The sequence below is a fragment of the Orcinus orca genome, chromosome 5 (assembly GCF_937001465.1).
Source record: "Orcinus orca chromosome 5, mOrcOrc1.1, whole genome shotgun sequence".
In the NCBI taxonomy this organism is placed as follows: Eukaryota; Metazoa; Chordata; class Mammalia; order Artiodactyla; family Delphinidae; genus Orcinus; species Orcinus orca.
The window spans coordinates 133,630,938-133,648,186 of NC_064563.1; the positions used below are offsets into that span (position 1 = coordinate 133,630,938).

General features: G+C 36.7%; 1 protein-coding gene across 2 annotated transcripts in view; it reads left to right on the forward strand.

Moving 5' to 3' along the window:
• MAP3K7CL (MAP3K7 C-terminal like) overlaps positions 1-16,908 on the forward strand; it is a 40,176-nt gene extending 23,268 nt beyond the window's left edge. For both annotated transcript variants that reach the window (XM_004264498.4, XM_049710087.1), the window contains exons 4-5: positions 3,589-3,704; positions 15,745-16,908. In XM_004264498.4, coding sequence (XP_004264546.1) covers positions 3,589-3,704; positions 15,745-15,925 — 297 coding nt within the window. In that variant the 3' untranslated portion in view covers positions 15,926-16,908. The remainder of the gene's footprint in view (positions 1-3,588; positions 3,705-15,744) is intronic.
• The last annotated feature ends 341 nt before the right edge of the window (positions 16,909-17,249 follow it).

Consider the following 17,249-nt stretch of genomic DNA (forward strand, 5'->3'; position numbering starts at 1 on the left):
GGACAATACATTTCATTACTCTGTAGTTCTACTTTTTATATCAGGTAAATTCCTGTTGGGATGAGAACAATGTGTGTTTAAAAAATTCTTTGATGAGTTTCCTGAACTGGAGTAAACATCCAATGATGTCAAATGGCTTTCTAAGAACAGTGGGTCCTGCTGACCAGAGGGCACTTTGATTTGTCCAGCAACGTTTGGGTTTAGTGGTACATGGCTCCGAATTATAAAGGGGTGAGAAATTTTAAGTTTCCTGGGGAGAAATTTGGGAAGGAGAGAAAGGTAGGGTGTGAATGAAGTGAGTCTCAGATAGGGAATCCTGGTAGCAATGCTTAGAAGATGGGCTGGGGGCAGCAGAAGGATCTAATGATACTTATTTTTGCATTAAACTTTTTTTTTAATGTGGTAAGAACACATAACACAAATGTTCTCTTCTTAATTTTAAGTGTACAGTTCAGTAGTGGTAAGTATATTCATATTGTTTTTTTTCTTATTCGTATTGTTGTGCAACCAATCTCCAGAACATTTTCATCTTGCAAAACTGAAACTCTATACCCATTAAATAATAATTCCTCATTTACTCACCTCCCCTCCACCCCCAGCCCCTGGCAACTAATTAGATAATTTTACAGTGTTGTGGTGTGTTGTGCAATATAACTTCCCTTCTTGCTTAAAAAATAATTAATTTTGTTCTTTAATGCTTTCATACAAATTGGAAGAACATGTATGTACTGCTGCTGAGTTACATGTCAGTCTGGGTATAGACAGAGCTTTTAGGAGCCGGAAACTGAAGTGACACCTGTCATCCTTTTACTCCCTGAAACACTGAACACTAAGTATTTTTGGCTTTTTTAAAAATTGGCACTACTTCTTAATTGTGGGCAATCTTGAAAATATTGTGACGTATAGCATGATCTTCCTGCTGAGAACATATGAGGATACTGAATATATCCTGAAATACTCTATATCCTAATGTCCCCTTAGCATGATCATGTTACCGGTACATAAAAACATCTTCAAATTTCCCACAATTAAATAGTGCCAATGAAAAAAGAAGTCATGAAAACATTTCCCCCTTAGTAAAAAGCATTGCAGGTTGGCAAGCCAAGGGGGAAAAGAGGACTCTCTCTTCTTAAGAAAATTATTATCTGTAATTTTGAGTTTTTCTTTTAAATTATAGCAGCAAAGGGTATTTCTCCCTTTCCATGGCTGCTCTCATCTGTATCCTCTTAGGCATGCAAACACAGACTCCTAAAATCTTCTGGCTGTCACATAGGTAACTATGCTGAATTCGTGGTTCAGGTACCTCCATGTGGCAAGTTATGGGCTGAACTGGGTGTAGTTTATGAGTGTTCATGAGGACAGGAAATAGGATACGTTGAGTCTTGGGGCTTACCAGTATGCAAGTCCTTTAACAGGGCACAGATGGTTTAATAGCAGCTTGGTGAGGGTGCCCAGAGTAAATTGCTTTCATTCCCCTTACTATTATACCTGGTCATTTGCCAGTGTAACAGGTGAAAATTGATGAGGGGGCGGTGATTTCTAGGATTGGAGGACCCAGGAGTTCTGAATGCCTTTGGCAATGCCTTTATCTCCTGCGGTGAGTTGTACTGTAATACTCCCGGGCACTACTTTTTAATTTATTTCACTATAGAAAGAGATAATGGCTCCAACAGGCTGAGTTTATGCTGTGAATATGTTCATGGGGCAGTAGGGAAAGATGCTACATAATATAATTATTAGATGAATTTCCATGGATTAGAACACAACAGATGTTCCACATAAAGGTTAATTTCATCCAAGTCTATTTCAAATTTTATTTCCTTTAGAAGATCTCTACTCAGAGGCTTCGTGATAAATAGGAAGGGTCATCTTACTTATCAATCAGATTTTATAGAATTTTGTAGAACTTTCTAGAACTTCTTTTGCATCCTGGGTGAGGTCACTAAATATGACACCCAAAGAAATCTGTGTTCTGGAAGAATATATAGTGAGAGGAGCAAGTAGTAAGAAATTCATTAGTATAAATTAATTAATATAAAATTAGTGAGACTATGACCTAGTCAGACACATAGTTTACATATAAAGACTATTGTGAAGAGAGGATTAGACAGAAGAGCCTATTTAACAATTAAGTCATATTTCTCAGATAGTATATAACATTTTTCTATAAATAATTGAAAAAGGTGATTAAAACACTCTTTAAAAGACTATTAGCTAATATTTCTCCAAGTAATGCTTTTAATAATGTGCCACTATAGAGCAGAAACTAATACACCATTGTAAAGCAATTATACTCCAATAAAGATGTTTTAAAAAAAGAAATAATGTGCCACTAATTAGAACTAAGGATTACAAACTCAGGGAAAGCTAGTTCTTTAAAAATAATTTCTGGAAAGAAGATTTTCAACATGTTTTGGTTAGAAAGGCTTGAATGCTGGCCTCTGTTTCCCTCATGGATGGGAGAGAAGCAAAGACAGGAAGCCTTGTTCTCTTTGGCCACACGCTTTATAAGCATCGTTTTATTTGGGGTTTGGTCTTTCATATGCTTTGTTAATTCTTGCAAGCATTATTTCCAGGCCAGCATCATTTTTTCAGTTTGGATTCCTTTCATTTTTAAAAAATAATTTTTATCGGAGTATAGTTGATTTACAATGTTTTGTTAGTTTCAGGTGTCCAGCAAAGTGAATCAGTTATACATATACAAATATATCCACTCTTTTTTAGATTCTTTTCCCATATAGGTCATTACAGAGTATTGAGTAGAGCTCCCTGTGCTATACAGTAGGTCCTTATTAGTTACCTTTTTTTTTTGCGGTACGCAGGCCTCTCACTGCTGTGGCCTCTCCTGTTGCGGAGCACAGGCTCCGGACGCGCAGGCTCAGCGGCCATGGCTCACGGGCCCAGCCGCTCCGCGCCATGTGGGATCTTCCTGGACCGGGGCACGAACCCGTGTCCCCTGCATCGGCAGGTGGACTCTCAGCCACTGTGCCACCAGGGAAGCCCAGTTATCTATTTTATATATAGTAGTGTGTATATTTCAATCCCAATCTCCCAATTTACCCACCCCCCCATTCTCCCTTCGTAACTATAAGTTTGTTTTCTATATCTGTGACTATTTTTGTTTTATGAATAAGTTCATTGGATTCCTTTCTTGTAGGGCTCCTCCACTCTACAAGATTTGATAGAGCTACAGGAACAGAAAACAAGGGGGGGATTGAAACAGACCACTGAACTATTTCCCCATCACTAATTCTCTACAGCAGAGTCTAAGATTTCTGGGGAAAAGTACAGAATTATTAGGGGACTTATTTTTCCTCCAGCGCATGGCAGGTAACTGATCTGTAATTGGTCTTATGGCTTGGGCCTGAGAATGCCCTGGAATAACACAGAAAGATACATGTGGGGAGGATCAGACCACTTCTCTACTTGTAGTCAAGTAGAATCAGCTGAACTCTGTCCAATGAGGGTTGACAGTGCTATTCTCATGCAAAAACTCTCCTTCTAAAGAACATCAGTAGAGCATGATGGTTGGTAATTTATTCTGCTACAAGGAAATGGACTGATTTCTTCTTCTTCTTGTTTGTGAAGCCTCTGCCGCCTTGTCATGACTCCATGGAATCCATGCAGGTGTTCAAACAGCACTGCCAGATAGCAGAAGAATACCGTGAAGTTAAAAAGGAAATCGCCCTGCTTGAGGAAAGAAAGTAAGTACTGTCCCCCTGAGCACCCTCAGCCCTGAATCCTGACTGCTGGTCATGGACCAGGGGTCTGGATTGGGAGTGGCAGGGGAGGAAAAGGCTGAGCATGGGAGCAAGAGGGAGGGAGACATACAGGGAGGAGAACTGACATTCTGTAGTTCAGAGGTTACACGCATGTCATGTTTGATTCTAGAAATGATCCAAATGGAATGGCACTAGATGAAAGGCTGTACAGAGTAGTGAGGGGAACCACAGGAGTGCTTCCTACTCAAATTTAATTTTTTAATAAGCATTCTTTAGTTCAGGAAATTAAAGATGCCAAAATACCACCTAGAGCTACATTATGTTCCATGTGAATGTGCCCAAAGGCCCCAGAGCACTTTGTCTTGGGGTGAATTTTAATTAATGCTTGAATGGTGGAGTACCCACATGAAGCAAAGAAGTCACTGTGATGGCTCTTTGGAATAATGTAAAAGGATTAGTTGCCTAACTACATTTTATAGCCCAATAGTCCAGTAAGTTTTTATCTTGATAGCTTCTATTACCATTACAGTTCTGCTATAGGGAATTAGGCAGTTCTATTAATTAAAGCACTATCACTTTACTTACTCATAACTTTATGCTTCAGAATTCTCCTTTTGATTGCACTAAATTCTGCTGATGTCTACCCAGTGATCCCCATTCTTTCATACTTTCAAAGCATCATAGCGCTGGTCGGTTTGTACTTACACATTTATTAGGGAGATCTTTTGATGAATATTTGCATCTCCTGCCAAGTGGTAAGTGTCATAAAAGGGAGGATAGTCAGGTGTCTCTCACCATCATATTCCTGAAGCCTAGCACAGTGCATGGCATGTAGATACTGAATAAATTTTTGTTGAATGAGTGACACATAATCCGAACATACTGTGAGTCTGTAAGTTTCTGCTTCTTCCCTTCTTCTTACTGGAGTGATACATGGTATCACTCCATATTTATATCAGTATTCATACTTTGTATTTATATTTATATAAAACTTATTTTTTAAATGAATATAAATGAAATATATTTTGTTTTGAGAGATTTATGAAATTCGTGGGACTCTTTGGAGACTCCCCAGAATAGTGGTTGCACAGTATAATATGCTAGGGAGCAGCATGGGTTTTAGGGTCAGACTTCTACATTCACTGTAAGACCACAGTTAGCATGTTATTTTCTTACTTCCTTGCTTCAAACATAAAGTCTTACCTGGACTTTTGGTTATAGGGCATTGAAGGATGCTTATGAGGAAATCAGAAATACAACTTTTCCTTTGTATGTCTGAGACTTTCTTTTTGGTCTAAGAGTTTTCATAAATTGGTCGGAATGCTTAGATTGTCCATTTACACACAATATGAGCCCTAAAAACAGTTTCATAAAGGAAGAGAGGAAGCTTACTAATAATGTGACCAGTGATTAAGTTAAAGGAGGACTTGTATAATCAGTAGCCTATAAAGGTATCTTCCAGTGGGTGTACGTGTGTGTGTGTGTGTGTGTGTGTGTGTGTGTGTGTGTGAGAACTGTGGTGTTGTGACAGGAAAAAAAGCCCCAGGTAATTATGTATTTATTTGTAAACACTTTAGACTGGAAGTACAGTGTTATTTAAATTAACCCCATGTGTAGCTTTTTTGGGTAGGGGCAATGCAAGACTTACCCACTAAATTATATATTTTGTAAGTTTATATTTTTGTATATTGCATTAAAAAATACAATAGGATAACAATATGAGAGTGATTCATCTGCTCTTTTATTAAAACATATTCCTGCTGTTTCTGCAAAACTAATCTTACTTCCTCCTTAAACCTCTTTGAACTTTGGAGTTTTCTTGAAACCATGATGTTGTCTTTTTTTTTTCTTTTCTTCCTAATAATTGACTAGATAAGAGACAAAGACCAAATTCTTTGATTTTTTTTTTCCTTTCTTTTTTATAAGGTCTCTCAAGTTCCTTTTCTTCATTCCCACTTCTGCCATTTGGGATCAGGACTTGTTACTTCAAATCTTGATCAATGTAATATTATAATTGCTTTCCCTACCTATGGTTTCCTATTGCTAGAGAAGGGCACCCAGTGCTTGGCCTGGATTGAAAGATCTACCTTGGGCCTTAGTACCTCTGCAGAATGTTCTAGCTCATCCTTCATCTTCAGCTACGTTGACCTATTCACTTTGTCCACCTCGGTGCCCTTGCTCACACCAGGCTCTCAGTATAGAGTCTCCCTCCTTCCTCTTCACCTGTCCAAATGCTATCCTTGAAAAGAGCTTAGCCTGTATCCCTAGCCCAACCATCCCACAGTGATCAGTGCTTTTCCTGGATGAAGGAAAATTCACTGGAATGATTCTTTGGGCACTTTTTGTGGGCTAGTGTTATCAATAGCTATCCACTGAAGTTTCTGTCCTTTCTGACTATGTATAGTTCTCTGCAGACCTGGATAACCTTGAACATCTCTTTGGATCGTAATCACTGAATAGGGAGCTGCACGTAGGGTAAAATACGAATAGGGGTGATTTAGAGTAGCTGATGATAGGAAACTGTTATATCCTCCATGTATGCATTTTTTAAATTTGTAATTTGTATTGTCTGTATTTAAAATATGGAGTCAATATCAGCAATAAAGAATTGCTAAGATAAATTGTTAAAATTCAAAGTAGGGTGATATTTTATATCTATAAATAAATGAACTTGGTCCTCCAAGGGTTATGGGTGATCCGTGTTTTCATTAACACTTTACTGAAGCAGAAATTCATCTTACAACAGGTATTTTCCTGAACAGTCTTTGTGTTCAAGCAAGATAAATTGGGCCAAATGGATTTGACCCAAGTAAATTCCCTCTCCATTTTTTTGATGATTTGGATGAGAATTTCTTCCCCATCATTTAATAAAGTGTGGCTGATTATGTTGCTTCCAGTGATTGGCTAGCATATGCTGGACACACAGAGAGTCACTAAATCAGGTATTTTAAAAGAGAGTTTTTGAATATTGGAGCCATGTGGGCACAGGTTAAGCTGAACTTCTCTCTCATCTCCAGAGGGGGTCTCCCTGGACCTAGTTTGGGAGACTTCGCAGAGGGGAGGGGAGAAGAGTTGATTATAACTATTGTTTTAAATCATGTCTGTTGGGTGAATAAAGACAGTCAAACATTTTCTGGGATTACAAATTCAGCATGGGATGAATTTAATTTAAAGAATAGCTTCTGGCTTATTGACCAGTGATATGCAAAAAGCTTGTTCTTACTTTCATTGGAAATTTTTCTCTTCTTAACTGGAAAAAAATGACAATTTTATTGAAAGCTTTAAAAATTTACCAAGAATTCTGACATCTTTACAGAACTCCTACTATCATTTTTGTCTATTTTTTCTAGGCCTTTTGGATGTGAATAGGTATTTTTTATATAATTGCTTATATAGTAACATAAAATGTATACATACTTTTTTCAATAAATATTCTAAGCATTTTTATAGAACACATACAGGTTTTGTGTATGTAATGGAAACTCATGGAAGTGAGGTACAGATATTTTATGGCGTTTGATATTTATCACTGAATTGTTTGGCAGTTTAAAAAATATATGGTTAAACTATAATTAGTTCTACAAATAGATTTACCATTAGTAAAACTTGCTTTGTGTTTTATCTTGTTCAGAGGAGAGACCACTCTTCTGCTTTATATATGAAAAATTGTGCGAGGTGTTCCGGTGTTTAAAAGATTGACTTAGACTGTCAGAAAAAGATAAAATCTTAGAAAAGTCAGGTTGAAAAATGTTATATAACTTAAAAGAAATAATTCAGGGGCTTAAAAAATAATTCAGTGGTTTTCAGTAGACTCACAGAGCTGTGAAACCACCATCACGATTTTAGAACATTTTCATCGCCCCAGAAACAAACCTTGTACCCCTGAGTGGTCACTCCCCATTCCCTCCCGCCGGCCACTGGCAACCACTAGTCTACTTTCTGTCTCTATGTATTTGCCTATTCTGGATATTTGAGATAAATGGAATCATGCAGTATGTGGTCTTTTGTGACTGGCTTCTTTCACTTAGCATGATATTTTCCGGGTTCATCCTTGCTGTGGCATGCATCAGTGCAGGCAGACCTCAGAGGTACTGCAGGTTTGGTTCCAGACCACTACAATAAAGCGAGTATTACAACAGAGAGTCCCACACATTTTTTGGTTTCCCAGTGAATACAAAAGTTATGTTTACACTATACTGTAATCTATTAAGTGTGCAATAGCATTATGTCTAAAAAAAACCATACAAACTTTAATTAAAAAACACTTTATTGCTAAAAAATACTAATCATCATTTGAGCCTTCAACGAATCGTGGTTTTTTTCCAATAATAAAATCAAAGATCACTGATCACAGATCACCATTACAAATATAATAATAATGAAGAAGTTTGAAATATTGCAAGAATTACTAAAATGTGACACAGACACATGAAATGAGCAAATGCTGTTGGAAAAATGGTGCCAATAGACTTGCTCATTGCAGGGTTGCCAAAAACCTTCAATTTGTAAAAAAACACAATATCTGTGCAGCACAATAAAACAAAGTGCAATAAAATGAGGTATGACTGTACTTCATTCCTTTTTATTGTCAAATAATGTTCCGTTATATGGTTATATCACATTTTAGTTAGCCATTTGTCAGTTGATGGACATTTGGGTTGTCTGTACTTTTGGCTATTATGAATAATGCTGCTACAAACATTTATGTATAAGTGTTTGTGTGGATGTATCTTTTCAATTCACTTGGGTGTGTACCTAAGAGTAGAATTACTGAGTCATATGACAACCCAATGTGTAACCTTCTGAGGAGCTGCTAGACTGTTCCTAAAGTGGCTGCACCGTTTTATATTCCCATCAGAAATGTATGAAGTTTCCAATTTCTCCACATTTTGCCAACACCTATTATGTCTTTTTGATTATAGCTACACTAGTGGGTGTAAAATGATGTTTCTTTCTGGTTTTCATTTACACCTCCCTGATAGCTAAAAATGTTGAACACCTTTTCATGTGCTTTTTGGCATTTCTATGACTTCTTAGAGAAATGTCCATTCAGGTCCTTTGCCCATTTTTAAGTTGAGTTATTTGTCTTTTTATTATTGAGTTAAAAATGTTTTATATAATTTTAGTTGCAAAACATTAGAAAACTGTTTTCATATGAGAGTACCACAATCAGTATAAGACCTGTATTTTCATGCCTTTTTTAAGATACACAAAATGATGATTGAAGGAGCAACATCTCATTGAGGGGAACATATCAGGATGGGGGAAAAGGGAGCATAAGTAATTTGTAAAGGCATAGTCTAGAAATAGCCCTATTCTGATTTGTTTTTAGTCATGGTATTTACTTTATCCTGAAATTTCCAACAAGAGGTTTTTATTATTAATCAGAAACATTTATTTCTTTATGGGCATTCCTGAAGGCAGAGGCTTTTAAACTGGGTTCTAGGAAACCTCTCAGAGATTGGGGATGGTGAGGGTGTTGGGGGGGGCGGGGTACTGTACAAGGGCCAAACAGGGGAAGTTCAATTTTATGTGTTTTATTTGCTTCACTTCAGGGTACAATTTTCTTTGCAAAATGATACCGCAGTTAGAAAACATTGAAAACCAAACCTCACTTTTTTATTCCAGGCACATTTTTCTTAAATCTTTACACAGCCCTCAGAAAGCAGGTTTCCACTGTCATAAAGAAACAATAAATTGAGGTATTTCTCCACAGTGTTTGCAGGGTATGTAGTAATGTGTGGAAAGTTCTATCCTCATTCCTAAGATGTCTAATATGGATAAGATGCCTTTTGTATAATTTATAGGTTTTGAGTTCATTTTCCAACAGTGGAGATACACCCCCCGAGACTAACAGTCTATAGAGAATTGAGGACAGGGCTTGGTTTGCAATAGGATTTCAACAAATACTTGTCAAGTGAATGAGTAGAAGGACCAAAGAACTGTCTTGGCTCTTCACTCAGAGGCAGAGGTGTGGACAAGGGGATTCTTTTTACTTTTTAACATCTTTATTGGAGTATAATTGCTTTACAATGGTGTATTAGTTTCTGCTTTATAACAAAGTGAATCAGCTATACATATACATATATCCCCATATCTCCTCCCTCTTGTGTCTCCCTCCCACCCTCCCTATCCCACCCCTCTAGGTGGTCACAAAGCACCGAGCTGATCTCCCTGTGCTATGCGGCTGCTTCCCACTAGCTATCTATTTTATTTGGTAGTGTATATATGTCCATGCCACTCTCTCACTTCATCCCAGCTTACCCTTCCCCCTCCCCGTGTGGACAAGGGGATCCTTTTGTTTGAGGATTTAGTTTTATGTGAAATCCCAATATACCAGATTTCATTAGACTGTGAGATTACACTTTCCATTTATGCCCCAGTCATAATGATTTGGGCCTTTTATACCTAATTATAGGCAGTCCAGTCTTTTAACTGGAATCTCATTCCCAGGTATCTCTCCACCTAATCCTCTCTGCCTGGAACCACATTAAAAGGGACAGAATATTTACCTCTCTTCAGTGAGAGTGCCTTTAATTTTGTCTCTCTTGCTAAGGAAAGAAACTTCAATCTTTAGGGGAGCAGAATGAGGAAACATTTTTCCCTCAGCCAGTTACCCCAGTCGTTAGCATGTTACATTACCATGGTACATTTGTCGAAACTAAGAAACTGACATTGATATATTACTATTAACAAACTCTAGATTTTACTTGGAATTCATCTAATTTTTCAATTAATGTATTCTGTTGATATTTTTGGTAGACTCCAGTCTTCTATTGAAATATATCATCTGTTCTTCTATTTCTTGAATATATTAATCATAGTTATTTTAAGTCTATGTCTAAGAGAAAGACAAATACTGATGATATCACTTATATGTGAAATTTAAAAAAATACAACAAACTAGAGAATATAACAAAAAAGAAGCACACTAGCATATATAGAGAATAAACTAGTGGTTACTAGTGAGGAGTGGGAAAGGGGAGGGGCAGTATAGAGGTAGGCACGTAAGAGCTACAAACTATTAGGTATAAAATAAGCTACAAAGATATATTGTACAACACAGGGAATATAGCCAATATTTTATAATAACTATAAATGGAGTATAACCTTTAAAATTTGTGAATCACTGTATTGTACACCTGTAACTTATATAATATTGTACAGCAGCTATACTTTAATAAAATTACTTAGTTAATTAAAATAAGGAAACAAACAAAAAACAGAACGAGGAAAACATTTTGCCTTTCCCGTTATTCCTAACCCAGAATTTAACTCTTTTTCGGGTGATTGATAGTGGAAATCTCCATTTCCTATAGAGTAGGGGTTTTTAACTAGACTGATTCCTCAGCCTCCTACCCCTAGGACATTGGCGATGTCTAGAGACATTTTTGGTTGTGATGATGTGGGGTGAGGGGAGGTGCTACTGACATCTGGGGAGTAGAGGCCAAGGATACTGCTAAACCTTCTATAATGCCAATGTCTGGGACAGCCACCAACAACAAAGAGTTGGCCCAAAAGATCAATTGTGCCAAGGCTGAGAAACTCTAGAGCAAATCTTACTTCTTCCTGCAAAGGTAAGGTGTTGCCCTTTGGCTCCCAGAAGATAGGGTAAATTTATTCTTCCTGCATAATTCATTTGTAGGGCTTCAATACCAAAGTCTAGACTGTGTTTTGGAAATTCCATTTCAATACCATTTATTGTTCCTTCACCTGCATAAGATGAAGGTGAACTTTCACATCCTTTATGTCATCTTGAAGCATCTACTCCTCTCCTGTGTATAAATGTTGGTGCTAGAACACACATCTTTCAAGAACCACTAACAGTACAGTCTAAATCACAATTTAAGCTAAAATTCTCCTATGATGAAGACAGTATTTTATTACACTATTATTTTTTTAAATTAATTAATTTAATTTTATTTATTTTTGGCTGCATTGGGTCTTCATTGCTGCACACAGGTGTTCTCTAGTTGTGGCGAGCAGGGGCTACTCTTCATTGTGGTGCGTGGGCTTCTCATTGCGGTGGCTTCTCTTGTTGAGGAGCACGGGCTGTAGGTGCGTGGGTTTCAGTAGTAGTGGCTCGCGGCTCTAGAGCACGGGCTCAGTAGTTGTGGCGCACAGGCTTGGTTGCTCTGCGGCATGTGGGATCTTCCTGGACCAGGGCTTGAACTCATGTCCCCTGCATTGGCAGGTGCATTTTTAACCACTGTGCCACCAGGGAAGACCCTTTGTTACATTATTATTCAAAACGCTTTAGCTCCTGGGGACTAAACTGCCTAGGATTTTGTCTTTTCCAAATAAAAGTCTTTAGTTAACTTAGAAAGTTCCAAGAGTTCTGGTCTTTCCAGAAACAGAGAAATACTTGTACTAATGATGAATCCATTTCCCAACCTCCTACAACATAAAGAATCTCCTTAATTTTGAAATTAGTTTGCAGAAAGTTTTAGTTCTCTTTACCGACTCACTTGGATTTCCCCTTCCCCCACTTGTTTTAGCAAATAAAAACTTATCCAGGCATGTGGCTTAGGATGGGGCCAGCAGATGATCTATGGTGGACCCAAGGTTATGACCTTTTCACTGTTGAGGTACATCATCTGGAAAACTATGGTATAAATAAGATTCCTGTAATGATGATCTTCTACACCTTTATCACATTACGCTGAAGGGAAATGATAAACAAGAAATCAAAGGCAGGACCACATTCTAGCCAATTGTACATATTGACTTGCTCCCCAGATCATCTATTTATAAGATTATCTTTGTAGGTTGATGTGCTGGGGTTTAATTATGAATTGCTAATGAATGAGCACCAATTTTTCTATATAAATAGGTCTTGGACAGGAGGCAACAGACGTTTTGACAGTATTCATTAAATAGATGTGTAACTGCTTATCAAATACATGAAATTAATTTAGAAACCTATCAGTTGAGTCTTCTTGATTCCAGTAAGGAAGAAATTATTATTGACTTTCTCCAATGCAAGAAAATTGGATTAGACAATCATGACCATTCCTTTCAGTTGTAAAATCTGTGATTTATTTTCCCTGTTAGTCAAAACTAATAACAGATATCCTCAGGAATTTTAAATGAGGTCAGATATGGAGCCTGGACAGTAGCCATTATTTGTGTGACACAGTTAATTTGAAAGGAAGAAAAGAACAGGAGTAGATGATCTGATGGGTGAGGGATTTAGAGGCGTGTCTCTTTTTACTTACATAAATTTTACTAATCAATTTCTTTAAGATAGTTACGTAAGAAACTTTACTAATATTTAATTATTGACATTTATTGCTTAAACTATGTTTAGAGGCAAAGAACCTTAAGCATTTAATCAGAAGGACAGGTTCGATTCATGGCTGCTTCTTATTAGGTGTGTGACTTTTTCCAATTATATTAAGCACTTTGAGTTTCTGTTTCCTCATCTTTAAAATATATGTTGTCTCTGAGGTACCTTACTCTTCAATTATATTTATTCAATAAATATTTAATGGGAGACTTTATATTCCTTTTTTTTCCCCCCCTTTGGCCTCACTGAACCTGACAAGGGATCAGACCCATGCCCCCTGCAGTGGAAGAGCGGAGGCCTAACCACTGGACCACCAGGGAATTCCCTATATTCTTTCTTTAAACCATTTTAAAAAATTGAAGTATAGTTAATTTACAAGGTTGTGTTAGTTTCAGGTGTATGGCAAAGTGATCCAGTTTTATACAAATATATATATATATATATATATATATATATATATAAATTCTTTTTCAGATTCTTTTCCATTATAGGTTATTACAAGATATTGAGTATAGTTCCCTGTGCCATACAGTAGGTCCTTGTTGTTTAACTATTTTATATATGGTAGTGTGTATATGTTAATCTCAAACTTCTAATTTATCTCTGGGGGCCTTTATATTCCAAATACTATGGAAGATTCAAAGATCAATAAGAGCCCAAAGGAACCTTGTGTATATGCATATGAATGTTCCAGATTATCTTCCCTTTGTCCCTGTTGGGCACTTTCTTTCCGGTGCCTGGTTTTGCTCAGTGGTCACCAAATTGGGTACACAAAGCAGTCTGTTGAATGCAGGAAGAAAATACTAGAACTTCTATTCTGATTTGCTTTTTATCCTTTTCCTGGGGCAACTGTGTGATAGTTTCAAATTTACAGAAAAGTTACAAAAATGGTAAAAAGAACCCTCATACTTCCTTCACTGCATTCATTAATTATGAAGAATTTCCCCAGTTGTGCTTTATTCTCCCTCTCCCAAAGCTACATACTACTGGGGCTCTCTCTCTCTTTCTCTCTTAGAGAGTTGGGGTATCTATCCATCTATCTATATCACATGCACATATACAATTATATATATGTGTGTGTATATATATATATCATGCTCCATAGCCCTAAATACTTCAGGGAGTATTTTCTAAGAACAAGGACATTCTCTCACTTGACATCAATACAATAATTAAAATTAAGAAATTTAGCATTGATTCAGTAGTATTATCTAATTCACAGGCCATATTTAAATTGCATCACTTTCCCAAAAATGTCCTTCACAGCTTTTTTCTTTCCAATCCAGAATTGCACATTGCATTTCATTGCCATTTCTCTTTAGTTTTTCTAAATATGAAGCAGTTTTAACATTTTGAAGCATACAGGCTTCAAATGCTTTTGTAACATTTCCCTCAATTTGAGGTTGTCTGATGTGTGCATTTTTTGGCAGGAATACCACAGAAAAGATGTTGTGTCTTTTGTGATGCATGGGGCATCTATTGGTCTCATTACTAATGATGTCAAGTTTAATCACTTAGTTCAAGTGGTCTTCCAGGTCTCTGCACTTTTGCATACAGAGGAGAAAGAAATATGACATACCCTTATGTTGAGGCAAAGGAAAATTCAGTTAAGTCTAGTTTAGGATTAACTGACACATATAAGGGGAATGGACCTGTTTTGGGTTGTCATGTTTATTAAATCTAAATATAGACTGCAAATCTTTAGTTCCTTATTATGTGTATCTACATCAATGAATTATTTACAAATATTTATTGTTTTAGGCGTTATCACTACAAGTTCCCTCCAATAACCTTAGCTTTCTTCCTAAATTCAGGAGTCAGGACAGCACCAAACATAGAGATATTGCTTTGTTAGTTAGGGCGACAAGATATATATAAGGGCTAGGGAAAGACATGGAAAATAATATCTGCAGGAGGCAACTGGAATTTCTTCATAAAGATTTGTTACTTTGCCTAGTAAAGATTTGTTAAACTCAGAAATAGAAAACAAAAGAAGATAATAACTGAATTTGAAGGACAAAACTTAGGTAAGGGACAAACTATGATTCACCTACCTGTAAGACAATAGCATCTTAAATTATAAACAAATTTTTCTGTTTTTTTCCTACAAAATAGTCATAATTTTTAATAATTTGTTGTACTCTTTAAAAGATCACCCCTTTTGACTGTCAAAGGACTTATTGAGCTTTTGCTGGTATATGTTTTATTTCTATTTATTTATTTTTAATTGGAGTATATTTGCTTTACAATGCTTTGTTAATTTCTGCTGTACAGCAAAGTGAATCAGCTTTATGTGTATTTCTATCCCCTCTTTTTTAGATTTCCTCCCCATTTAGGTCACCACAGAGCATTGAGTAGAGTTCCCTGTGCTGTACAGTAGGTTCTCATTAGTTATCTATTTTCTACATAGTATCAATAGTGGATATATGTCAATCCCCATCTCCCTATTCATCTGATTCCCCCCTTCCCCCTTGGTATCCATACATTTGTTCTCTGTATCTGCGCTGGTATATGTTTAGTATTTTGGATATATCTAGACGAGGTGCTGGAATAAAATAAAGGCATCTAACATTTGTGAAGTTGGAAAAATAAAAGTAAGGAGGCAAGCAGAGATGGGTAAAATTTGGAAGAGTAGAATGACATATTCCACTTCCGTTATGCTGTTGCTGTATAATTCAATCTGTTCGCATTATGTTTTATGCTTCTTCCTCACCTGCCCCCCTGAATCTTCAGAAAGGAGCTCATTGCCAAGCTGGATCAGGCAGAAAAGGAGAAGCTGGATGCCGCTCAGCTGGCTCGGGAATTTGAGGCACTGACGGAGGAGAATCGGACATTGAAGCTGGCCCAGTCCCAATGTATAGAACAACTGGAGAAACTTAGAATACAGTATCAGAAGAGACAGGGCTCGTCCTAACTTGAAATTATTCAATGTGAGCATAAGAGGTTGGTGGCTGCTGTGCACTGGCCAAAAGGTTTTTATTTTAAAGGGATAGTGAGTAAAATCTATTGCTTCTCCTTATTACCCACATGGCCAACGTCTATACTAACGAGTTTAATGCTTGCCTGATATAGTTTGAGAGAAGGATTATTTTATTTTAAAGAAGGTAATTGAAACAAACCTATTACCAGATGTTTTCAGAGATCATAATTCGTTTCCAAAGATATTTTTTTTTCTTATTTAGCAAGATACGATCATACTGTAGATCTCGGTAGAAAATGATAGAAATAGAACATTGACTGATTCTACTAAGAATCATGAACAGAATTCAGCCATGATACAAACTAGTAAGATGCTCACTGCAGTTTCTTATCTGTGTATTTTAAAATTTCACATCTTCAATATTTCTACGGTGCTCTAATCTGAACTGTCAGAAACTTCTCCAAATATATTTATGTTCACCAGAGTTAGGTTTAATCCCTCAATGATTGATTGTACTAAGAATAAATGGTTGCATATCATAAAAGCTTTCTCATGAAAATATTAGCGGAAAGCATGTTTGTGCCAGAAGCACATTTGCCAGTGCTAACTTGCTGTTGTAATAAAGAGCTGATAAGGCTGCATTTTCTCCATGCTACGTTACCTCGTGGTAAACATCTCTGCCTTTGCTTGTGTGTGTTCTGGGAGAAATGGAAAAGTATTGTTTGGACATTACCTTGGTGAGTTCCCATGAAAACAGCCGAGTAATTTGAACAGTAAAATTCTAACTATTACTCTGTTTTGGATTTAAGGAGATGTTTTGGATCAATGATTAATAAGAATATATGAGTAAATTAAAGACTAAAACGATTTTTCCCTTGTTCTATCTATCACCATAGTTTTCCAAATTGATCTCTTTGTTTTATGTCCATTTCTATTCCTGTAACTTCTTTTTCATTAAACATAGATCAAAACCCTCAGTCTGTATTTTGTCTCTTTCTTAACCTCAATTTATGCTACAAGTTGGGATGGGTTAACCCTAGTCAGAATTTGTTCTTAGTTGTATTTGGAAGTGCCAAAAAAGCGGTGAAGTCCCTTTTCTTGTAAGACTGTGGTTTCTCATATAAATAACTCAGAGCTCTATACTGAATATGATCATTAGTGTCTTAAAGTATTTGCCCAGAAAACATAAAAGAGAATAGCTGATTAAAGCAACAAGATGGCCTGGGATAGACTGGTTGTTATCAACTGGGGGTGATTTTACCCTCAAGGGACATTTGGCAAAGTCTAGAGATATTTTTGTTGTCACGACAAGGATGAG